Source organism: Cervus elaphus, chromosome 20 (assembly GCF_910594005.1).
Source record: "Cervus elaphus chromosome 20, mCerEla1.1, whole genome shotgun sequence".
In the NCBI taxonomy this organism is placed as follows: domain Eukaryota; kingdom Metazoa; phylum Chordata; class Mammalia; order Artiodactyla; family Cervidae; genus Cervus; species Cervus elaphus.
Window position 1 is genome coordinate 132,026,134 of NC_057834.1, and position 25,165 is coordinate 132,051,298.

At 47.4% G+C, this 25,165-nt stretch overlaps 1 protein-coding gene across 2 annotated transcripts in view; it reads left to right on the plus strand.

Annotated features, from left to right (window-relative positions):
• Positions 1-25,165, plus strand: part of CSMD2 (CUB and Sushi multiple domains 2) — a 684,323-nt gene that overhangs the window by 454,685 nt on the left and 204,473 nt on the right. For both annotated transcript variants that reach the window (XM_043878199.1, XM_043878200.1), the window contains exons 16-21: positions 7,827-7,965; positions 8,858-9,045; positions 9,940-10,128; positions 10,351-10,467; positions 20,827-21,042; positions 22,772-22,960. In XM_043878199.1, coding sequence (XP_043734134.1) covers positions 7,827-7,965; positions 8,858-9,045; positions 9,940-10,128; positions 10,351-10,467; positions 20,827-21,042; positions 22,772-22,960 — 1,038 coding nt within the window. The remainder of the gene's footprint in view (positions 1-7,826; positions 7,966-8,857; positions 9,046-9,939; positions 10,129-10,350; positions 10,468-20,826; positions 21,043-22,771; positions 22,961-25,165) is intronic.

Sequence of the window (25,165 nt, forward strand, 5' to 3'; positions counted from 1 at the left end):
AAAAATGGCCTGTTAGTTCTGTGTAAACATGTCTACATTTTTTTTCTATCTGTATGTAAAGTTAATGTGTTAATTTTATACTTTAAAAAAAGTCTTGTAAAAAAGAAAAATCCGTTCTCCCCACTCCCTCAAGAGGGAACTAGGTGATGGTGGTAAGTCATTTGGGCCTCTAAGGAAGGAGGGTAGTTACTGAGTTTCTAACATTGTTTCATTAAATCTTCTTGTCACTCTTGTTGAGAAAGATTATCATTCTCTGTGCATGAGAAACCTGGACACCAGCAAGGTGAACTGACTTGCCTGAGATCACCCAGCTAGTAATAATTGAGCACTTATTATGTGCTAAATACTAGGCCAGGTGCTTTGCAAACACTGTTCTTTTATGTCCTCCAGGACAACCCCATGGGGGCGGTACTGTTAGGATCCTTGCTTCACCGCTGAGGAATCTGAAGCACAGAGTGGGCACGGAACTTGCCCAAGGTCACACAGCTCAGTGAACGGAAGGATTAGAATTCAAGTCCAGACATTTTGATACCAGAGCGATCGCTTTGAACCACCAAATGCAGTCTGTTTGACTCCAGAGTTTGCTCTCCTTTTGTTTGACCACAGAATGGTGGGAGATGAGCAGCGAGGGATTCAGGGGGCCGTGGGGAGGCGGGGTTGGAGGGAATCGAGGAAAAGGCTTCCACGGCTTCTAGACAGTCACACTGAGACCCCTGTGAGGGCAGTGCTCAGGGTGGGCCTTCTCGTGTCCACCTGCAGTGGTTAGAGACGCGGGCTCTGGAGCCAGGCTTCCCGGGTTTAAATCCTGGCTCTGCTGCTTCTCTGCTGTGAGTTTCTAGACTAGTTAACTAAGCCCTCCGTTCCCGTTTCCTCAACTTGGAAGTGAGGCTAAGACCAGCACCCACCCTAAATTCTGCTGCAAGGGTGAACACCCAGGAAGAGCAGAACACACATCAGTTAGTGGCTGGCGCCCTGTGAGGGCTCAGTGAGCCTGAGTTTCTGGGGTCACCCTACTCCATCCCCATCCCAGATGCCCTTTGCGTTGGCGCATCTGAGGTCGGGAGAGGCGGGGCCTCCCTCCCAGGGGACACTCATCGGAAGCCTGGTGTGTTAGCCATCTCGTGCTGCCATAACAACATACCACAAGCTAGGTGATGTAAACAGCACAAATGTGTTTTCTCACGGTTCTGGATGCTGGAAGTCCAAGACCGAGGTGCCAGCAGGGCTGGCCGCTTCCTCCCAGCTCCTGTCTCCTCAGCTAGCAGATGGCTGCCGTCTTGCTGTGTCCTCATGCGGCCTTTTTCTCTGTGTACGTGCACTCCTGATGTCTCTTCTTCTTCTAAGGACAGCAGTCCTTTTGGATTAGGGCCCAACCTTGTGACCTCATTTCACTGCCATTGTGTCCTTCTAGTCCCATCTCCAAACCCAGTCACATGGGAGTTAAGGTTTCAGCCTATGACTTTGCAGGGTCATAATGCAGTATTTTATTCCTAGAATTTATTGAGCACCTACTCTGGGCACTGGGATAAGGCACTGGGTCCCTCTTATTGCTGAGTTCTTCTTCCTGTTCAAGGCAGGACCCTCTCCTCTTTTTTTCCTGTCTTTTCCTTGTATGCATGTGTGTGTGCCTATGTGCCTGTCCTTCTTTTCAGTCTAACATTTTGTTACAAGGAAGAAGGGATCTCTTCCCTCTTTTTAAACTTTATTTTATTTATTTATTTGGCTGCATTGAATCTTAGTTACAGCACGCAGGATCTTGGTTGCATAATGCAGGATCTTTTTGATGAGGCGCACAGACTCTCTAGTCATGGTGCTCAGGCATGGTAGTTGCCGTGCCTGGGTTTCGCTGCTATGTAGCATGTGGGATCTTAGTTCCCCAACCAGGGATCAAACCTGTGTCCCCTCATTGCTAGGAGGATTGCTCACCATTGGGAAACCAGGGAAGTCGTCAGCCTAACATTTTTAATGGAAATTTTCAAACACAGAGAATAGTATAGTGAACCCCATGTGCCCATAACCCAGCTGCAGCAATTATATACTCATGGCCTATTTCATTTCATTCATCTGCCAGCATTACCAGTATCTCCCACCATTGCCCTCCTCTGGGATTATTGTGAAGCAAATTCCAGGCATTAATATGTAATCATCAACATTTTTGTGTATATCTCTAATAGATGAAAAGAACACTCTAAAATAGAACTTCAATACTATTATCTTTAACATTATGAAGATAGTTATTTAATACAATCAAGTTTCCTTGATTCTCTATCTAATCCTTTCTTTCATAGTATTTTTTTTTTAAGTCAGAACCCTGGTGAGGTTTATACATTACAATTGGCTGATAGGTCTCAAATCCTCTGTAGGTGTCAGCCCCACTCCCTTGTGATATTTTTGTTGAGGAAGCCAGTTTGTTTACCCTGAGTCTCCTGCAGTCTGAATTCTGGCAATTACACCCCTAGGAGATTGTTTAACATGATCCTCTCCCTCTCTTACATTTCCTTTAATTGGCAGTAAGATCTAGAAGCCTAATCAGATTCAGGTTCTGGTTTTTGGCCAAAATGTTTTATAAGCAGAGCTCTGTGCCTCCATCAGAGGCATGTAATGTCTAGTGGTTACTCTTTGGGTGATATTATTAATACAAGCCATCAACGATCATAGCCTAGAGATTACAAAATAGTAGCATTCTATCTCTTCTTTTATATGCTGAAACACTTACAGAAAACTTGCCCCCAACAACTATTTGGTTACCCTGAGGTATAGTTGATAAAGGAAAGACAGGAGAAATACTTAATTATTTTCCTTTATTTACCACTTTAATCTTAATGGGTTGACTCTAGCATCTTCCTAAGTTGAAAAAATTTTAATATCATTACAATCCAAAGGACTTAAACATACTGTATGCATTTAAATCCACTGCAGTTATCACTCTGCTCAACACTCAAATCGTCCCGTTGGCCGGAGGGAGCCTTTTGAAATTGGCCCAAACTCATCTTGTACATTTTCTGTCCCTGACCTAAAATTAGCTATTTCTCTGAGGAGTCCTGGTTCCTTTTAGTGAGAAATGATATTTAGAATCTGGGCACTGGCAGTGCTTATTACCATTGAGTAGGTCCTTGTTTTTAAGGCTTTTCAACAAACAGAGCTAAGAAATATTTTTTAAAAGCTAAAATGCATCATGGGTCCATTTCATTTCAATTGTAAGTGCAGTTTTCTTTTTCGTTGAACTTCCTTGATATCATAGCTGTGTCTACCTTCATTCTTGCTGGTAATCCAAGTTCCCAACACCAATATAGCTTCCCATCCCCTAATATACACCCAAGAGTCTCAGAATTGTAATACCAATGCCACAGACAGCAATATGATTATTGAAAATTGTTTTCGTGCTTTTCCCCTCAATTCTTCTTGTCTCTACATCCTACTAGGGATAGACTATCAAATTACTGTGTTTTAAAAATCTCTTTAGTTTCTTTATGTACAGTTATGCTACCAACTGATACAGTATTCTATTCATTGATTTTACACTGCTTTTAAGTTTTGAGAAATTGTGTATCAAATTTAAATCTTTTTATTGTGGTGTAATTGCTTTACAATGTTGTGTTGATTCCTGCTGTACAGAGAAGTGAATCAGTTGTATGTATACATATATGGATCCCCTCCTTCTTGAGTCCTCCTCCTGCCAACCCCCATCCCACCCATCTAGGTCACCACAGGGCACCGGGCTGAGCTCTCTGTGCTATATACAGGTTCCCACTATTTTACATCTGATAGTGTACATGTATCAGTTTCTATCTCCCAAACCATCCCCTCCCCCGCCCACCCCATGTCCACACATCTGTTCTCTACATCTGCATCTTTATTCTATCTGTCCTGCAAATAGGTTCATCAGTACCATTTTTCTAGATTCCACATATGTCTTCTTTCACTTATGTAAAATATTGACATAATTCCAAAGCTAAACCTCTAAAAGGAGGTGTATTCTAAGAAAGTTCAGCTTCAATCCCTGTCCTTTCTACCCCAACCCCCTCCCTCCATCCATAGGTCATCTTTTGTCTTTGGGTTTTGCACTTTCATTGACCATTAATATGAGCAAATGTGTGTGTGTCTCCTACCCTTGTCTTAGACAAATGGAATCATACTGTTCCCTGCTTTTACCACTGTATCTTGCTTTTATTCACTTAATAAAAGATTCTGGGGACTACTCCATGATGTTACATAGAATATTCCTCATTCTTGTTTTATAGCTGCATAAATAGTCCATTTTGTTGATTACTCCAATTCATTCAGTCAGCTCCCTATCGCTGAACATTTGGGCTTGTTTCCATTCTTTGGCTATTATAAATAGTGCTGCCTTATATAGCCTGGTGCATATATATGTCCTTTCATATTTTTGCCAGTGTATCTTTAGGGTGATGGCACAGACAGTAAAGTCTGCCTGCAATGTAGGAGACCCAGGTTCGATCCCTGGGTCAGGAAGATCCCCTGGAGAAGGAAATAGCAATCCACTCCAGTATTCTTGCCTGGAAAAATCCCATAGATGGAGGAGCCTGGCAGGCTACAGTCCATGGAGTCACAAAGATTCGGACATGACTTAGCAACTAACACACACACACACATCTTTGAGATAGAGTTGTAGAAGTCGAGTTGCTGGGTGAGAGAATAAGTGACTGAATTTTGCTAGATGCTACCAAATTTCCCTGCTTAGGGATTGTGCCCTTTTGCGTATCTAACTGCAGAGTACTAGAATTCCTACTTTCCCTCAACTTCATGTGTTGTCAGACCTTGCAGTTTCCCTACTTGAGGGATGAGAAGTAATTTCTCAGTGTAGTTTTGATTTGCATTTTCTTGGTAAGAGCGAGGTTTAAATCTTGTGAAATGTTAAAGAGATACTGTACTTAGGAATCCTCGCCTCCCTCTCCCTGCCTAGCAACTGCCACCTTGGGATATGAAGATGAACTAGAGAGAGTGAAAGACTGAATGAATGGAGAGATTGCTTGCCACGCACCTAAAGCAGAGAAGAGAGGACTTAGCCAGAGTAATAAAACAGTATAGCAGAGAAAGAAAACAAAATAGTGATCAGCAAAGAAAAGGTTTGGGCTTCCCTCTCTGGAGAGTTGAGATTGGGCTTTGTTGATGTATGCCACTGAATTCAGAGTAGCCTTGGCAGGTAACAGTGGCTCTGTGATCTGCGGCTTCCTGCAAAGTAAGTGAGGACATCACAGTCCAGCCACCAAAGAGGCTGGGCCTTTGCTGAATGGGAGCCAAGAGGGAGACCCCACTCTCTCCTGAGACTCATCACCTGCCTGGGGACACAGGCGTATAGCAGTAGGCAGGCCCCTCCCCACCTCCAAGGGCTCTCACAAGTCCTTTGGGAAAGCAGAGGAAAACATTAGTCATTTCAGCGATGTGAATGGATGGGTTTTGAAAACGGGTTACCCAGGAAATAATAATACCTATGGGCAATTTGTTCTTTCAGTGTTTGATAGAGGTGCTGTGTAATTTCTTGTTTTCTCCAAGCCTCAACTGCCTGGTAATGGGATAATAATCCCTGCCTATAAAATCAGGATAATAATGGTTATCTACCTTTTAGTGTTGCAGTTGTCAGGAGGATAATCCACATTAAGCCCAACGCATAGTAAACTCAATAGCAGTGAGCTCATGCCAGTTGGCTGTGTTTGTCGTGCTGTTGTGTGCTGCAGGGGAATTTGGAGACAGAAAATTTGAAGTTAACTGGTGACTCAGTTGGTAAAGAATCTGTCTGCAATGTGGGAGACCTGGGTTCGATTCCTGGGTTGGGAAGATCCCCTGGAGAAGGGAACAGCTACCCACTTCAGTGTTCCGGCCTGGAGAATTCCATGGACAAAGGAGCCTGGCAGACTATAGTCCATGAGGTTGCAAAGAGTCGTACATGACTGAGTGACTTTCATTTTCCTGCTCTAACTCTCTTAGCTCTTGATCTACTCTCTTAACCTCAGTTTTTCCTCTGTAAAATGGGGGTAATTTCATGAATGCTATGCACATTTAAATAAGATAATACACGTAAAAGCAATTAGTATCCTAAATCAGTAGTATGAGTTGTCTACTATTAACATCATAATTCTTCTTCTTCTTTATCTTCTTTGTTAATTGAACTTTCTAATGTAATTTACTGTGAAGAATGTCTGATGATTATTTTAAATTTCTCAGAAGGGTTCTAGAATTGAGAGAGGAAAGCTGTGGTACACTTGGCTATTATTTTATGAATCTGATTACTTGGGGAAATCTGCAAAAAAACTTGCAAAGATAGGAATGCTGTGCTTATCCCCTTTCCATTCCAGTCTTGTTCAGCATATTTTGGCAGCTGGTAGCACCATGGTAAGGGGAGCCTAAGGAAGCAGAGTTTCTTTTAAAATGAGGAGGCGGTTTAAGGTAAAATCTCTGGATTTATGCTGTCTTCCTAGGTCTGAATCCAAGCTCTTCCGCTTGCTAATCCTCGTTAGTTAGCAAGGCCTAGTTACTTAATCTCCTTAAGGCTCCGCTTCCTTAGCTGTAAAATAGAGAAAAGAATATCACCCTCCTCTCAGGGTTGGTGTTTTGTGAAGAGTGAACATAGACTTGAGACTCAGTTGTGCAACACTCAGCCCTTGGCCGTGATGGTGACAGTGGGAGCAGCTTTGGGCTGGTCGTGATCAACATCCTCATCATCGGTCTCAGGGAGGGAGGTGTCTTATCAGGGTGGTTGATGTTAGACTGTGCTACCAAATAAACTCAGAATCTCAGTGGCTTAAAGACAGGGCTTCCATGCTCACACAGGCTACGCAGGCTACATGTGTAACCTGGGTCGTGGGACTCTACTCCTAAAGGTCACGTAGAGGCCCAGCTGACGGGACTTCCGTCGAGACCCTCACTTTCACAGTTACAAGCTGCAGATCACACGCTGGCTCTTCATGTTCCCGCTTGGACATGACACACATCATTTCGGCCCTCGATTGATTGGTCAAGGCGGTCACGTGACCTTGCCTAACCCAAAGGGTGGACCATGAAGGCCAACCATGTGGCCGGAAGGTGGAGCCCTGGACAAGCTCTAATCACCATCTCAGGGCCGAGGGTCTGATTGCAGGAAAAGGCAGGAGTGATGGGAAAGGTGGGAGAGAGTGGGAAGACGGATGGAGAGAGACTGGGGGCTGAGATGACAGGTTTGCAAGCTCAGAGCCAGCTGTGAAGTGTGCCTGGACCCTGTGGGCCTTGTGGTTTGCCTGCCGTGACTGTGAGCATGCTTCCATCCACTCACTTATTCATTCAAGCTGCAGTCCCTGAGTGTTCCACCTGTGTTCCAAGCGCGAGGCTATGGGCTGAGGACTCCGAGTTGTTCAAAACAAATAACACGGCCCCTGCCCTTGGGGAGCTCGCAGTGGAGTGGACTGTGCGAGGCTCTGAGCTGAGCTTGGGGCTCTGACTGCGGTCTAGGGCCAGCGCTGTGTGTGTGGGGCAGGGGCCAGGCTCATGCTTCTGTCAGAGGCCTGATAATTGAGTCAAGAACAAAGAAAGAACCACTGTGACCCAAATATTAGCTGTACTTCAACCCTTCTAGAATGGCAAAGGACTTTGTTTAAAGGATTCTTTTCATTCCTCCCCTCCGGCCTTTCATAAAATTCCAAGTGATGTAAGTGGACATATCCATAAAAGTCCCAAAAGACAGAACTCACAGTTTAGATGGTTTATGTAATTCTCCATTTAAAAAAAAAAAAAACAAAAAACAATACTTGCTGGCAGACACATTTTATAGAGAGACTTCTCTTTATTCATTTGTTCCCCCAAGAAAACTGCCTGTCTCCCCTCTTTCCCCCCAGCTCCCTGCGGTGGTCATCTGACTTCGCCCAGTGGCACCATCTTGTCTCCTGGCTGGCCTGGCTTCTACAAGGATGCCCTGAGCTGTGCCTGGGTGATCGAAGCCCAGCCAGGCTACCCCATCAAAATCACCTTCGACAGGTGCCTGTAACCACAGCCTGGGCGGTGGGGGGGGAGGGGTGATAGCTCTGCTGTGGGGTGGCAGGGAAGCTGGGATGGGGGGGGACCAGCACCGATGCTGCAAGGTCAGCAAGGTCAGAGGGCCCTGGAGCTCTGCTCTGGGCAGGGACAGGCTGCTCTGGCTTTGCTCTTGGCCTTGGTTCAGAAGTGGGGTTTGTGCCGTTTAGGGGACTCTTAGCATCCAAAGAGCACCACCCTGACATTTTCAGTGTGGGAAGGTGGGCTTCCTCACCTCTGACCCAAATCCTGCTCACGTGGCCCACTTCTTCTCCCAGCCTGGTGCTGCCCAGCCACCCAAGTATGAATGTAAACTTCTTCTAGACAAACCTTCCATGGCCCAGAGTAGCAGTCGCAAACTTTACTGTGAAGGGCCACATGGGAAATATTTTAGGTTTTATGGGACACTTGCAGATATCTGTTGCATAGTCTTTGCTTTAAAAAAAAAAATTTAACTTCTTTATAAATGCAAAAACCATTCTTGGTCATTAGGCCATACAAAAACAGACTCTAGACCAGATTTGACCCTGGGGCTGTAGTTGGCTGACCCCTGGCCTGGAACATTCTGACTCCCATGAAGCAAGGCACTGTACCTCTAGCTCTGAAGACAGGTCACCGCCCAGGCCGTAGAGAAGTTGGGGAGAGCTGCGTCCAACCACAGGAGAAGGAGGAGGAAGATTCAGCACAGTAGGGAGGGTGCTCCCGCACCTCCAGGGAACATGTGCAGATTATATTAAGATACCCCAACCTGCAAAACCCAGTTGTTCTGATGCCCTGGGTCAAGCAGTGCCTCTTGTCATTTGCAAATTAATGAGCCTTGGGTTTCTCAAGAAATCTTCGTCTCCATCTTCGGCAGATTTAAAACCGAGGTCAACTACGACACCCTGGAAGTGCGAGATGGAAGGACGTACTCAGCGCCCTTGATTGGGGTTTACCATGGCACCCAGGTGCCCCAGTTCCTCATCAGCACCAGCAACTACCTCTACCTCCTCTTCTCCACCGACAAGAGTCACTCAGACATCGGCTTCCAGCTCCGCTATGAGAGTGAGTCTCAGGGCAGCAGTGATGGGGCCGGCTGGGTGCCAGGGAGGACTCAGGGCTGAGCTCCGGCAGGAGGACCCGCTCGGCCGCGTCCCCAGGGCGTTCTCAGTTAGGCTGTGCTCCTCAGGAGGTCCTCCTTGCTCTCAGCATCTCTCAGAGCTCAACGTCAGAAAGAATGAAAGGTCCCCGTCTGTGTGCAGATGACTGGGCGCCAGCCTGCTGGGCACCCTGGGAACAGAGTGCTTGACGGATGGTGATGTTGAAGTGAGATGTCATCTCACGCTCCCTCACCCTCTGCCATGGCCTGCATTCATCGCTGGTGCCTCAATTGAAAGAGGTTTCTTCTTCTTTTTTTTTTTTTTTGGTCAGAATAAGGCTGATATATCCACATTAATATCAGACAAAGTCAATTTTATTTTATTGTTTTAAAGTTTTTCTTTTGCATGGGGATATAGCCGATTAACAGTGTTGCGATAGAATCAGGTGAATAGCAAAGGGACTCAGCCATACATACACACATATCCCTTCTGAAAGAGACTGTTGATTGAGTTCTTTGCAGACCACGGTAGGAAGTTATGGCTGAGAGCACCACGAGGAGAGGGTTGTTTTCTTACCCGTGATCCGATCTGTAACCCTTAGCATGGTGTCCAGGCCACGCGTGTCACCCCGCTGATGTTTACTGAATGGGCGATGAACAAACGAATAGCTGCAGCCAGCTGGTTTTCCCTGACAGATGGGTCTTTAGATACCCTCACCCAGGACCGACAGCCACATCTGAGGAGGGGGCAGATGAAGCTCCCGCCTTCTCTCAGTTAGGACTCTCCCTTTGTGAGTCAGCTGGGGTCCCCCTGCGCTTGCAAGGAACTGTCTGTTGCAGCCGTGGGCTCTCTTTTCCAGCTATCACGCTGCAGTCGGACCACTGTCTGGATCCAGGAATCCCCGTCAACGGGCAGCGTCATGGGAACGACTTCTATGTGGGCGCCCTGGTGACCTTCAGCTGCGACTCGGGCTACACGCTGAGCGACGGGGAGCCGCTGGAGTGCGAGCCCAACTTCCAGTGGAGTCGGGCCCTGCCCAGCTGTGAAGGTGAGCCCCGCCGGGAGGGGGCGCTAACGTCCAGGCGCCTTTTCTGCCGCAACAACCCAGGCGCGGACTCCAAGACCCTCTGTCAGTGAGGAGCGGGGGATTACCCTCTGTCAGTGAGGAGCGGGGGATTGGACAAGAGGCCGGCTAGGATCCTAGGGGAACTCTGGGGGAAGCTCCTGGGGCCACCTCAGCCTTTCACTGTCCTTTCTCCCTCCTCTCCAGCTCTCTGCGGCGGCTTCATTCAAGGCTCCAGTGGGACCATCTTGTCACCTGGGTTCCCCGACTTCTACCCCAACAACTTGAACTGCACCTGGATTATCGAAACATCACATGGCAAGGGTGAGTGCTCAGGCCCATGGCAGGCACTGGGATGCGACGTGGTCAGGGCCTAAGATCCCCAGATCCAGATGGCCTCCATGAGGCTCTCCCTCTATAGTGACCTCTGGGCTTAGTCTGGATTTTTCTCACCAACCAGAAAACTCTCAGAACATTCCTATCTCTTCGAATCACAGAACTCATCCTCTAGCAAACATTTTTCGCACCTAAAAATCTCTATTCTGCAAGAGATCTTAAAGAATACCAGCTCTCAAACCCTACTTAATGAGGGAATCTTCTCTATATTACTGCCTACAAGAGGGCAACACACCTGTGTAAACACCCCCGGTGGTAGAGAGGTGGCCAGCCCACTCAGCAGAGGGGTACCCGTTCTCGTTTTCTGATAGACCTGACCCCTCCTGACAACCTGAGACTGAGTTCCTTATACCGAGTGCTGATGGAACATAGGCTGCTTCTGCTCCCTGCTGCTCACACCCAATCTTCAGATACTGTCTGGAGCCATCCTCTGCTCACAGAACTCACACTGTTCCTCAGATGAGTGTTTTTATGTTTTTGACCAGTCCAGTCGGGCCTATTGCCCCACCTTCCCTGACATAAATGACCCTTGGGAGCCCAAGTTCAAAGTAAGATGCTGGCTATAAATAAACATTAATTATTATACTCTTTTATTCAGCAAATATTTTTTGTTTGGGGTTTTTTTTTTTGGGGGGGGGAGGTGGGCTTAAAACAGCAGAAATTTATTCATTGCACATTATTCCAGTCTTTATTCAGCAAATATTGATTGAATGCCACCTGTGTGGTAGATGCTGGAGCTGGGAATATACACTAATCAGGCAGATATGACTTCTACCCTCAGAAGCTTCCTCTGAAGTTCATGAGCCAAGGTTCTCTGCAGTTTGGCAAATACTCCAATGTTTTGGAGTATTTGGCCCTACCCTAGAGGTTTAGATTTTCTACTTTGGAGGTGGAAACCAGGCAGCTATGTTTTAGGACACTTCACTGCTAACTAACTGTGATTCATGCCCTTAAATAAGAACCTCTGATCTGGAAAAATTAATTTAGAAAAGTCAAGAAAAAATTTAAAGGGAAGAGTAACTTCCAGATATTAAAATGTTGTTACGGGCTCAAATAATTTTAATGATGCAATATAAATATAGGAACGGACACACAAATCAGTGGGGAGAATAAAGATCCAGAAATAGATTCCCCTGTGTTTGTGCATGTGTGTGTGTCACAGAGCGAGTATGTGTGTGTGAGAGAGAGAGAGACAGTCTTTAGTGTATGATTAATGTGTCATTTCCAATCCATTAAAGAGAGGATGGATTTTTTAATAAATGGTTTTGAAACAGTGGGCTTAACCCATTTGGAAAAAAGAAAAAACCAAATCATACCTCATATTTAACCACAAATTCTAGTAATAGTAGGATATGAAAGTCTAACCTCAGGTGGGACATACTTGAAAAACAGCAGTGAAAGTAGACTCCATAAAGGCATAGAGTGTTACACTTGATGAAATAACACTTTAAATGGATTTTAGGGTTTTTTTAAAAAGATAAATGTATAAATATTTAAAATATTCATATAAAAATATTTAAATAGTTAATGAACAAAAATATGTGCAACCTATGTAATCATCTAAGGACCACCAGCCTGATATAAAAAGAGCTCTTAAAATTTTTAAGAAAAATACACCCCCCAAAAAAAAATACACCTGATCTGCAGGTCTGTGGTTGTTGTTGTTCAGTTCCTCAGTCATACCCAACTTTTCGTGACCCCATGGACTGCAGCACACCAGGCTTCCCTGTCCTTCACCATCTCCCAGAGTTTACTCAAGCTCATGTCCATTGAATCAGTGATGCCATCCAACCGTCTCATCCTCTGTCACCCTCTTCTCCTTCTGCCTTCTATCTTTCCCAGCGTCAGGGTCTTTCCCAATGAGTTGACTCTTCACATCAGGTGGCCAAAGCATTGGAGCTTCACCTTCAGCATCTGTCCTTCCAATGAATATTCAGGGTTGATTTCCTGAATCGCCCATCAAGGCGATGTGGCCCACATCAAAAAAAAAAAATTAAAATTAAAATTAGGATTGATTGGTTTAATCTCCTTGCTGTTCAAGGGACTCTCAGGAGTCTTCTCTAACACCGCAGTCAAAAGCATCAATTCTTTGGCACTCAGCCTTCTTTATGGCCCAACTCTCACATCCATACAGGACTACTGGAAAAACCATAAGTTTAACTACATGGACCTTTGTTGGCAGCGTGACGTCTCTGCTTTTTAATATGCTGTCCAGGTTTGTCACAGCTTCTCTCCCAAGGAGCAAGCATCTTATAATTTCATGGCTGCAGTCACCATACACAGCAATTTTGGAGCCCAAGAAAATAGTCTGTCACTATTTCCATTGTTTCCCCATCTATTTGTCATGAAGTGATGGGACTAGATGCCTTTGTTTTTTGAATGTTGAGTTTTAAGCCAGCTTTTTCACTCTCCTCTTTCATCTTCATCAGGAGCTCTTTAGTCCCTCTTTGCTTTCTGCCCTAAGGGTGGTGTCATCTGCATATCTGAGGTTATTGATATGGCAAAGCTATCAACTAACAATTCATAATAGAAGAAATACAAATGAAAAGACCTCAACCCCGCTAACAATTTTAAAAGTGCATCTTCACCCAGTAACAAAATGCCATGTCTCTTTTCAAGTCAACAGAGAACATCATAACAGTGTGGGGCCATGCGGAGACAGGCATACTATTCTTTGGTGCCAATGTTGTGTGAAACTATTCAGACTTTCCAGAAGATGATTAAGCAGTGAGTCAAAAGCCTTAAGAACATACGTGCCCTGGACCCAGCAGTTCTACTTCTTGGAATTTATCTCAAGAAAATAAATGAACTTTATATCAAGACTTAGCTACAAAGATGTCCCCTAAAACACTTTATTCATTGAAAAAAAAAGAAAAACTAGTCACTACTCAGATGTTCATCAGTAAGGAAACATTAAGTCGATGTATGGTATAGCCAAATAACAAAAAATTACCATGCAACTAAAGGAATGGTGTGAAAGAATATTTAAAAATCTACAGAAGTGTCTGCAATACATTATTGACTAAATAAAGAAGTTTGCCAAAATAATATATTTAGTTTATAAAAAAAATTATCAAGGATATGTACAGAGAAAAAATAGCCTGAAAAGCTATGCCCCCAAAGGTTAATACTAGTTGACTCTTATTTTCATCTTTTGACCTTTTCCTAATTTTGAACAATAAATATATATCCCATGTAAACTATACTATTAGTATTTTAAAAGAAAATTTGAAAAAATAATCACTTAGTATAAAAATGGCCCACATCAAAAAAAAAAAATTAAAAAAAGGGGAGAACTTCCCAGGTGGTCTAATGGTTAAGATTTTGCCTTCCAGTACAGGGGGCATGGGTTCAATCCCTGTCAGGGAGCTAAGATTCCACATGCCTGGTGGCCAAAAAAAAAAAAAAAAAAAAACATAAAACAGAAGCAACATTGTAGCAAATTAAGTGAATACTAGAAAAATGGTCCACATTGAAAAGAAAAATCTTTAAAAGTCACATATAATCCCACCAGATCTATTTAACAACTTTGCTGCCTTACCTCAGTTGGTAAAGAATCCACCTGCAATGCAGGAGATCCCAGTTTGATTCCTGGGTTGGGAAGATCCCCTTGGAGAAGGGAAAGGCTACCCACTCCAGTATTATGGCCTGGAAAATTCCATGGTCTGTATAGTCCACGGGATCGCAAAGAGTCTGACATGACTGAGCAACTTTCACTTTGCTGATGGAAAAGTCTGCCTGCAATGCAGGAGATTTGGGTTCAATCCCTGGGTCAGGAAGATCCCCTGGAGAAGAAAATGGCAAACCACTCCAGTATTCTTGCCTGGAAAATCCCATGGAAGGAGGAGCCTGGCAGGCTACAGTCCATGGGGTTGCAAACAGTCAGACACAACTGAGCAACCTCACTTTTTAGTAGGCCTGATGTAGCCAGGATTAAGATGGCCTGGAGCTTCTTGGCCAAGACAGGACCCCCCGGCAGTCAGGGTGAGGTGGGGCTGGCCCCTTCTCTCCAGGGTGTTGTTCCCAAGGAGAGGGGGGATGGTGGAGGCAGTGTCCTTGTTCATCCTGCAGAGCTGTCTCCACCAATCCTGGTTCAGAGTTGACCATTGTCAGAGCCAGAAGCTACTCTGGGGCATAGAGAGAGAGAAAGGCAGTCCTCCCGTGATCCCTAGAGGAATGACCCCCTATAGTCCTGATCCTCTCTGTGTCTGATGTCTGTAATTATAGGGGTATATGTTCCTCTCCACCTTTCTTTTTTGTAACAATTATTTTTATTGGAATATAATTTTTTACACTGTTGTGTTCATTTCTGCTGTGCAATGAAGTGAATCAATTACATGTACACATATATTCCTTCCCTCTTAGGTCTCCCAGCACCCCTCAATCCCATCCCGTTAGGTCATCACAGAGTGCTGAGCTGAGGTCCCTGTGATACAGCAGGTTCCCACTAGCTGTCTATTTTGCCCATGGTGGTGTATATATGTCAATCCTAATCTCCCAATTCGTCCTACCCTCCCCTTCCTCTCTGTGTCCACATGTCCATTCTCTACGTCTGCATCTCTATTCCTGCCCTGGAAATAGATCCATCAGTACCATTTTTCTAGATACCACATATATGCATTAATAGACAATATTTGTTTTTCTTTTTCTGACTTACTTCACTCTGTTTGACAGACTCTAGGTCCATCCATGCCTCTATGTGTGTTTTTGCCTAGAAGTCAACACAGTTCAACAAATTTTTAACAAATGCCCTTACTGTGGGTTCTAGACAGACACAGTGGAGCAAGCCCTGTGGCATTGCCTGCCTTGTGGTTTAGTGGCAGAGATCCAGCCCGAGAGCCCTCCTAATAGATCATGCCCAATGCTGGGATAGAGCAGACAGAGGTAGGAAGGAGTTGGAGGCTAAGCCAGGGGTTAGGCAGGAGTCCTGGAGCTGAGACTTATGCCTGTCTCCAAGAGTGAACAGGAATTAGCTAGGATCATCAAGAGGTCACTGGCATATAACCAGGTCACTTCTTCCTTAGAACCATGAAGAGCATCACCAAACCCTTAGCACTGAGCCCCAAATGGTGAAATAGCTAGCATGGCCCTTGTGGCCCTGGTTTTACCTTTCTCAGCCTCCTTGTGAGCCCTCTAAAAAATCAAGATCTAGCTACACAGAACTTCTTTCAGTACCTAGGCTTTCATTGTCCTCTAGAGCAGGGGTCTCCAACCTCCAGGATCTAATGCCTGATGCTCTGAGGTGAGGCTGATATAACAATAATAGAAATAAAATGTACAATAAATATAATGCACTTCAATCAGCCTGAAACTATTCCCACACTGGTCTGTGGGAAAATTGTCTACCACAAAACCAGTCCCCGGTGCCAAAAAGGTTGGGGGACGCTGTTCTAGAGCTTTGCACAATGGGGCACTTTTCTTCTGTAACACTTCCTCTCCCTGCACGATCTCCAGCATTCCCCTCATGTAGCCAGCTCCTTCATCCTTCTGAGGAGCCTTCCAGACCCCTGCCCCCAGCCCTGGATCTAGGGGGGGCTCCCTCCGATGGGCCACCACGTGATCCTTTACTTTCCCAACTTCAGTCTTCACTCCCCCTGTACGGAACTTACATCTTCATCATCCGTCTCCCAGACTGACTCTGAGCTCTTTCAGAGACATGTCTGCCTTGTTTCCTGCAGTTTCTCCAGCTGCTGGCTTGATGCCTGGCACAGAAGAAACTCAAGAAATAGCTCTATGAATTGAATTAAACCGAGTTCAGACCCTTCCCAGAGGGCAGGCACCCTCAGGCTCTGCTTGTAACAGTATCTCCAGTTAACAGACCTATGAGCCTGCTGACTCTTGATTGCTCCCCGCCAGTAAAAGCACAACTGCTTTTACTCCCCGCCAGTAAAAGCACAACTGGGGAACTCAAAGCTCTGTGAAATTCAGGATTGTTCAACTTGCCACATGCCCAGCCCAAGGGAAGAGCCAGTTCAGGAGTCCAGATAACATGTCCTCACTAAGACCCCGGGACGGACATCTTTTAACCCACAAGACTATCTGGAAGTCAGATGAACTGAGCACAGAGAATGTCTACTGTGTGCAAGGACTGTGCTGTGGGCTTTGCAGGTGCTACCCCAAGGGTTCCTCTCTCCAGGGATTAAATGTCATCTAAAGGTACTGAGCAACTGAACTGAACTGAAGGTACAGAGCAATGTTGGCCCAGACCTTTCTTTTTTTTAATTTTCATTGTTGTTCAGTCACTAAATCATGTCTGACTCTTCATGACTCCTTGGACTACAGCACACCAGGCTTCCCTGTCTTTCACCATCTCCCAGAGTTGCTCAAGCTCATGTCCATTGAGTTGGTGATGCCATCCAACCATCTCATCCTCTGTTGCCCCTTCTCCTCTGCCCTCAATCTTTCCCAGCAACAGGGTCTTTTCCAATGAGTCGGCTGTTTGTATCAAGTGGCCAAGGTTTTGGAGCTTCAGCTTCAGCGTCAGTCCTTCCAATGAATATTCAGGATTGATTTCCTTTAGGTCGAGTGATTTGATGCCCTTGCTCTCCAAGGGACTCTCTAGAGTCTTCTCCAGCACCACAGTTTGAAAGCATCAATTCTTTGGTATTCAGCCTTCCTTATGGTCCAACTCTCACATCCATACATGATTACCGGAAAAACCATAGCTTTGTCTGCACCCTTTGTCGGCAAAGTGACGTCTCTGCTTTTTTATAATTATTGGTAAATTAATTAGGATGACAAATCTCATAAATGAGGTCTAAGGAGAAGTGCAGAATATACTAAAAAGTACTGAGACTTCCTATGTATGTATATGTACAGATTTCTCAAATTGGAAAATTATAATTTTCTAACACTTTCAAATTAGACTGCTTTTTAACATACCAGATTATATTAACTGGCACATATTTTTGCACCCCAGACCTTTCCACTGATAGATGAGCTTTGGATCCAGCTCTGCCCTCCTCCAGACCTACTCCTCTCCCACCACCCTGCTCTTTCTGCTCCAGTGAGCGGTTGTTGTCCTTCACACGATTCTGCATGGTTCAGTCCAGTGGAGTCTTCGTTTGAGTGTGCATCTGTCACACCAAATCTGGATTCAGACTGCAACACTGCCTCTCTATTTCTGTGACAATGTCTTCATTTTCACACAATGGCTGAAGGAGCCCCGAGCGGTCAACACAGCTGGGAAAGCCAGGGGTTTCATCTCAGCTGTTTACTCATCCTTAGGATGCCTGCCAAGTGTTCCTCCCTTGGAGGGGCTGTATTTGCACCCTCGAGAAACAGAGAGAAAGCACAGTGCTTAATTCAGCTTCATTTCCGCCCGTTACTGTGTCTGACCCGGCCTCCACGCAGCCCTCTGTTCCACCAAGCCTCTTGCCAAGCTCTGCAGAAGGAGCATGGTCTTCTCGTATGCACACGTGTTTACGTGTCAGGAGTACAGGACACGTGCCCGTGGGACTCCATGCATGCTTACTCCCCTCATGTCACGGACTGTGACCGCTCTGATGCCTTCCCAACCCGGGGGGCACAGTCACCCACTCTCTCTCTGTGCCCCCGGTCTGGATCCTCACTGTTGGTGTGTCCGTCTACTCCCCTAGGCTGGGAGATCTTTCTCAGTGCCTAGCACAGATCTGGCACTTAGCAGGCCCTCGAGATCTATCTCTTTCTTTAAGATTTATTTATTGGTTGTAATGGGTCTTCGTTGCTGCGTGCAGACTTCCTCCAGTTGTGGCAAGCGGGGGCTACTGTTCGTTACAGTATGTGGGCTTCTCATTGCAGTGGCTTCTCTTGTGGAGCCCGGCTCTGGGTGCACACACTTCAGTAGCTGTAGGACCTGGGCTCAGTAGTTGCAGCTCTCGGGCTCTGGAGCCCTGGCTCACTCTTTGAGGTACACGGACTCAGCTGCTGCACAGTGTGTGGGATCTCCCTGGACCAGGAGTCAAATTATCCTCCCTCCTTACAAGGCAGATTCTTGACCACTGGACCACCAGGGAAGCCCAGGATCTATTACTTTGGGCAAACAGATCAATGGATGCATGTCAGCTGCCTGCGCACAGGACATTTACAAACTGCTTCCCTGGTCCCACCACCTCTACGAGGGTCTGTCCCCCCAACCCCCGCCGGTAGAATCCCCAGTCCTGGGTATCGCCAGTTTCTATCAACAGAGAGGCAAAGTAACGAAAACATCTAAAATGCTTTAGCATGAAGACCTTGCATCTAACCACCGTTTATCCTGAACACGTCAGTCATTATCTGGAGAAGTAGTCCTCACACTTGTATGTACCTCCACATCTCTTGGAGGATCTTGTTAGCGTGCAGATGCTGATTCAGGACATCTGAGGTGGAGGCCGAGATTCTGCATTTCCGACAAGCTCCCAGGAGATGCCCAGGCTGCTGAGGTCCGTGGACTTTGAACAGCACATGGGTGCAGCATAACTTGCCTCCCCAAGTTCCTGCCCTGGCACATCCATGGGATGTATTCCTGTAGGCACACTCGCTCATGGGCGGACATGCATTGTACATCCGTCCATCCAAACCCAGCTGCTGTCTGGACAAGTTCAAGCATTGCTCTAGGTGCTAAGATCCTGCTGCTCTATTACCTTGCTCACCTCCTGGCCCCTCCCACCACCTGCCCGCCCCCCGACCCCGCCACACACCCACCTTCGACTCTTTTCATCGCAGGAGAAGCTGCATCCTGGGGTGGTTTATTGCACAGCCCCTGCCACCAGATTGCCTCAGTTCAGAACCCAGCTTTCCCACTTACAGGTTGGGTGACCTTGGACAAATGATTTCATTGCTTTGTGCCTCGGTTTCCTGGGGTGTAACATGGAGATGAGAAGAATCGTACTCATGCTGGAGGGTTAGTAGCAGGATGAAATTTTTTTTTTGTATCTTCCCTTCCCATTGATAGGGGCCAACTACAGAGCAACTCAGAACAGTGACACACCCATGCTTAGGGCTGAAATTCACTCTCATTAGTGGGGCTCTCAGCCCCTCCCCCTCAGTGGATGTCCCCGCGCTTCTCCCTCTCGGGTGGCCGCCTGGCCCCTCCCTGATCGCTCCTCATCCTCCCTGTCTTCTGCCTGATGCCACTTCTCCCCAGCCTTCCAATCTACCCTTCTCTGATGACCGCCCTGCCCATCTCCCTTCCTCTTCATTTTTGGGGGTAGCACCTGTTTGCCAGTGACCCCCAGATCTACTGCTGTAGTCCAACCTTAACCCTGAACAGACTTGGGTCTGTACGTCCAGTTCCCTCCTGCTAGCTTGTGCTGCTTGAATGCTGACTGTGCAGGGTGTTCAAAGCCAGAGTCATTACCCTTCCACCACTTGCTCTTCTTCCTGTGTGTCCAGCCCCGGGTCACAAAAGACATCACTGTCCTTCAGGTCAAGACCCTCCCTGTCACCCCTTCACTCCTCTGTTGCCTCTGATCCAAGTCCACCTCGCCTCCTGTGTCCCGTGCCCCTTTCCTGCTCTTGTCCCCTCGGCCGGCCCCCATCCACTCTCCCCTCTCAGTGCGTGGCTGACATCCTCCTAACTGTTCTCTCTGCCTCCCCTCAACTCCACTTCCTCCTTCTCATAGCCACCAACATCTTGCTAATCTGAAATCTGGTACACTCTGGATAGGATAGGCCCTCAACACCTCTCGAAAAATATCCAGTCCGGCCCCAGAGAGCCTACATGTCCTGCTCCTCTTCTGGATATTCCTTGCTGAGTACATCCAACAGCACCACCCAGCTCACCAAGCCCTGGAATCCACAGTGGCTCTGCCCCCTGCCTGGGGCACCCTCTTCCCTCTTAACCGGTTAATTCCCCTGCCTCCTGTTAAGACCCAAAACAGAATACTCACTCTTTAGTGAGGCCATCCTGCCTTTCCCTCTTTCCCTTCTGTCCCTTCTGTCCCCCAGTGCAATCTGATCTATATTGATGACCGCATTGGTCACTCTGCATGGTAGCTCTATGCACCCACCTAACCTGGAATCCTAGCCCATAGGAAACACCCAACGATATAGGAAAACCTGTTGACTGAATGAACGACCTAACCATAAATCTCCCTTTCAAACTGGGACAAGCCTGAAGCAGAGTCCTCCTCCCTGAGTGGGCCTGTGGGCAAGGGCGTGTCCGGCTCACCTGGGTCCTTCACTCAGGTTGGCCTGTGCGTGTTGCTGCTTAGACTTCTGCACATCCATAGATGTTTACAAACGGGAATGTTCCTGCAGACCCCGCATGCAGCTGGGCCCCTTCAGCCCTCTCGCCGTTGCCCCCCTGACCCTCTGCTCTCCCGGCAGGTGTGTTCTTCACTTTCCACACCTTCCACCTGGAGAGCGGCCACGACTACCTCCTCATCACGGAGAACGGCAGCTTCACCCAGCCCCTGCGGCAGCTGACGGGCTCGCGGCTGCCGGCCCCCATCAGCGCCGGACTCTATGGCAACTTCACCGCCCAGGTCCGCTTCATTTCCGATTTCTCTATGTCCTACGAAGGCTTCAACATCACCTTCTCAGGTACAGCACTTGAGGGTCCCTCGGGCGAAGAGGGCACTCTGTGCCAGCCCCCACCCCACCCCCACTGCCAGCCTCTGGTCTTCCCAGCAGATGGCGCTGGTCCGCTCCCCAGCCTCTAGGAGGGGAGCCTCTGTTGGGGCAGAAGGTAGTTGGTTTAGATACAAGGACGAAGGTTCCTTATAGTGGGCTTGGAAGGAATTAGCAGATCGGGGCGGGGACGGGGGCGGGGGCGGGGTGGGAATCTCCTTCTGTGAAGGTGTTCAGGGTTCTCTCTGAATGTGACTGACCCAACTGATGGAACTAGAGGACCTCACAGAAGTTCCTTCCGACCCTAGTAAGTCCAGATCCTTCTCCTGATTCCACTTCCACTACTTAACATCCACAGCAACTTCCAAAAACAAAGAAAAAGAAGGGAGATTGAAATTAACACGTTGGAGTGTTTTAGTCTCATTGGGAGACTGCTTCACCAAGGCTAATTTAGTAGTGATGGATATTTTTCACTGTGTTTAGCAATCCTGAAAAGAAAGCTTTTCAGTTAGCATTCATGGAGGAAAGAGGACCCTTTGCCCCTCTGCGGCTCGTCTCAATTGCTCCCAGAGCACCCTCCTTCCCATCCAGGAGCAGAGGTAGCAGGCAGATTTTCCCAGGATGCACAAGAGATATCTGACCTCTAGGAAATAGGACATGGCCCTGCTCAGCCCAATAACGTCCCTCCAGCAGATGCCTCCTGCCATGTGCTGGCTGATGGGACATATCCAGCCAGCCTGCCTTGTGCCTGCATTCATGCTAAGTCACTTCAGTCGTGTCCAACTCTTTGCAACCCTAAGGACTGCAGTCTGCCAGGCTCCTCTGTCCGTGGGATTCTCCAAGCAAGAATGCTGGAGTGGGTTGCCATTTCCTTCTCCAGGAGATCTTCCCCATCCAGGGATAGAGCCCACATCTCCTGTGGCTCCTGCATTGGCAGAAGGGTTCGTTACCACTGAGCCAGTCCCGTCTGCCTTATCCTGTCTCTTTTTCCCAACCACACAGAGCCCTGGGGTACAGTGTCCCAGAAGGGCATTGCCCATGAGGATGAGGGGAAAGGTACTTCTGTGTCATCACTAGAGACATAAAGTCACTAGAGGCAGGTCCCTGGTCCAGCAGTGCCACTCCATCACACTTGCCATCCGCCTCAAGTGTCAGTGTTCCTGAGACACAACTTTAACCGAACTCAGCTCTTCTGTTCTTTTTCCGAATGTAAATTGCCCTAGGCTGGATCTTGCATTCTGACCCCTCTAGAACCAGGCTGAATTGAACTGAATTGGCCTAGGCTGGGTCTTGCATTCTGACCCCTCTAGAACCAGGCTGAATTGAATTGAATTGGCTTGGTATCCGGGAGAAAGAGGCAGGAGGGTCTGTAAGCCTGAAGCTGGGGTTCATGTGGAGATGAAGGGTTAGAGGAGGGACAGGTCAGCCTCATAAATACCCCTGGGAAGCAAGCCTCCAGAAACACAGTGCCCTATCCCACGCCTCCTGGCTAGGAAGTGCTCAGACCGCCTGGAGCACAACCTGCCTGTTCTCACCAGCCTCTCTCCCTCTCAAGTTCTCCCTCCTTCTCTTCTTGCCTTCCATGGATCCCTGCATATCCTGTGCCTCTGTCTGTCCTCCTCTCTCACCCTCTTCTCCCTGGCATCTTTGTCTGTGTTCCCCTCCTCTGTCTCTGACCCCGGCTCTCTTGCCTCCCTTCCAGAGTATGACCTGGAACCCTGCGAGGAGCCTGAGGTCCCAGCCTACAGCATCCGGAAGGGCTTGCAGTTCGGCGTAGGCGACACCTTGACCTTCTCCTGCTTCCCCGGGTACCGTCTGGAGGGCACGGCCCGCATCACGTGCCTGGGGGGCAGACGGCGCCTGTGGAGTTCGCCTCTGCCAAGGTGTGTTGGTAGGTGGTCACGTGCTTTCATTTTGCTTCACTAAGGGGGTTGGCCGAACTTTAGTCAATTGCTGTGAGGTGGTGGAACACACATGGGCCAAGAGGCCAATGGGACTGGGTTTGAGAAGTGTCTTAGCCCACGGTCACCTGCAGTGGGACCTTGGGTGGGTGGCCTACCCTCCTTCCGCTCCAGCCTCCTTATCTCTACAGGAAGGATGGCAGTCAACACCTGCTTCACGGGCTGTTTGGTAGCCTCAGCTGACCTTTACAAAGTGGGTCCACAAGAGGCACTTGGATGAAATCAACTTCCGTACTGTTAACTTCCACCCTTAACGCATGTTCCCATGGCTTATGGATGCCTCTTGCAGAGAAGTCTGGGTGGAGTGTGGGTGGACCTATGGGAAGGAGGTATGATGTTTGCCTATGAAGAGTCCCCATGTGATGGAAGAGAGGGCTGATAAATACTAGTTCAGTGAGGGTGCTCACTTTTGAGACTTTCCAGAAAGACTCCATCCATTCAACTGGGGAGGAGAGAGGGCAGAGGGAAGCAAGAGTTAACTTCATTTCTAGAGCACCCATTGCAGGTCAGACATGCTTCTAGATGCTGGGAATATAAAACTGAACAACACAGAGGAAGCCTTTCCACCCCTGGTCTCACATTCTGGTGGAGGGAGATGGGCTATAAGCACATGGATGTGTAATGTGGCAGGCAGTGTTGAGGGTTAGAGAGAAAGAGTAAGTCAGCTTAGAAAGTGTGGGAAGTGTTTATAAAAAGTGATAAGGAAAGGGTTATCTGATGGGTTAACCATATATAGTAGAGATCTGAAGGCATCCAAGGAGCTAATTCATGGGGGACGAGGGGGCCAAGTGCCAAGGCCCCAAGCCACGAGGATGCTCACTGTTCAGGAACAGCTTGGAGGCCAGTTTGGAGTGAGTGATGGGAAAAACAGTAGATGATGAGGTTAAAGGAGTAGCTGATGGAGTGGAGAACAAGAACCCTATGACCCAAGGCCCTGCTGGCCTCCTTGCCAAGGAGCTGGAGAAGACTCTTCAGAGCCCCAGGCCCAGAGGGTGCAGAGAAATGGGGTGACACTCCAGGGAACTGGGACAGTTGCTGGCTGTCTCACGTGTATAAAGTTCATGCCCTGCTTGCTCGATACTGACACCATGGGGTATATGGACACAGGCTGGCTCAATGGAGTACTTACCATGGTCACTGTTAGCCACTAGGAACTCATGTTCAATATTAAAGAAAACCCAATGTACCAAAACAGATCAAGACAGCGCTGCACCGACCGAAATAGGGGTTTTGGAGCCCTGGGGGCTCTGTAGGGGACAGCCATAAACAGGATGGCGAGATGGGCTGGGCTCGGGCTGGTCGATCACATGGGCCCAAGGTCAGTTCTCTGCTCTGCCATTTACCAGCCACTGGATCTTGGCAGGCCAACCCAATCCCATCAGCCCCAGCTTCTCTGGATTTGTAAAGCAGAGATAGCAATACCCAGCTCACAGGTTTTACTCCAGATTAGAAGACATGATTTGCATAAACCAGCAGAGTGTCGTATGATTATCAAACTTTGGCCAATAACATTTTTATCATTTTTATCATTATTTATCAATGACCAACAACCAATAACCTTTCAAGATCTCAGAGGGGAAACATTAAGACAAATAGATGAAGAATCCCATTTTTGATCAATTAAGTGATCTCAAAGTTTATTCTTCCTCCTGTAATCATCCCCCCCAGAGCAGCGGTCTCCAACCTTTTCGGCATCAGGGACCAGTTTCGTGGAAGACAGTTTCTCCACAGACCGACGTGCAGGGGATGGTTTCAGGATGATTTAAATGCATTACATTTGTTGTTCACTTTATTTTTATTATCATTACATCAGCTCCACCTCAGCCCATCAGGCCTTAGATCCTAGAGGTTGGGGACCCCTGCCGTAGAGCGTACGACCACCCTAACCTGTGCATACATGCAGACACACATGTAGCTCCCACTGTGTAGGTTGTTTCAACCTGGCTACTAGCAGCTCTCTTCTTCTCTGGAAAAATGTCTTCAGCTTAGTGGTTCTGAGGGGAGTTTTTCCTGAATGGGATTATCCAGGACCGCAGATGTGCACACGCCCTAAGCTCTCACCTCATTGATCTTGTTCCATAAATTCATTCTGTAACTTATTATTCCAATTACTGTTTGTTCGTGGCACCTCACAA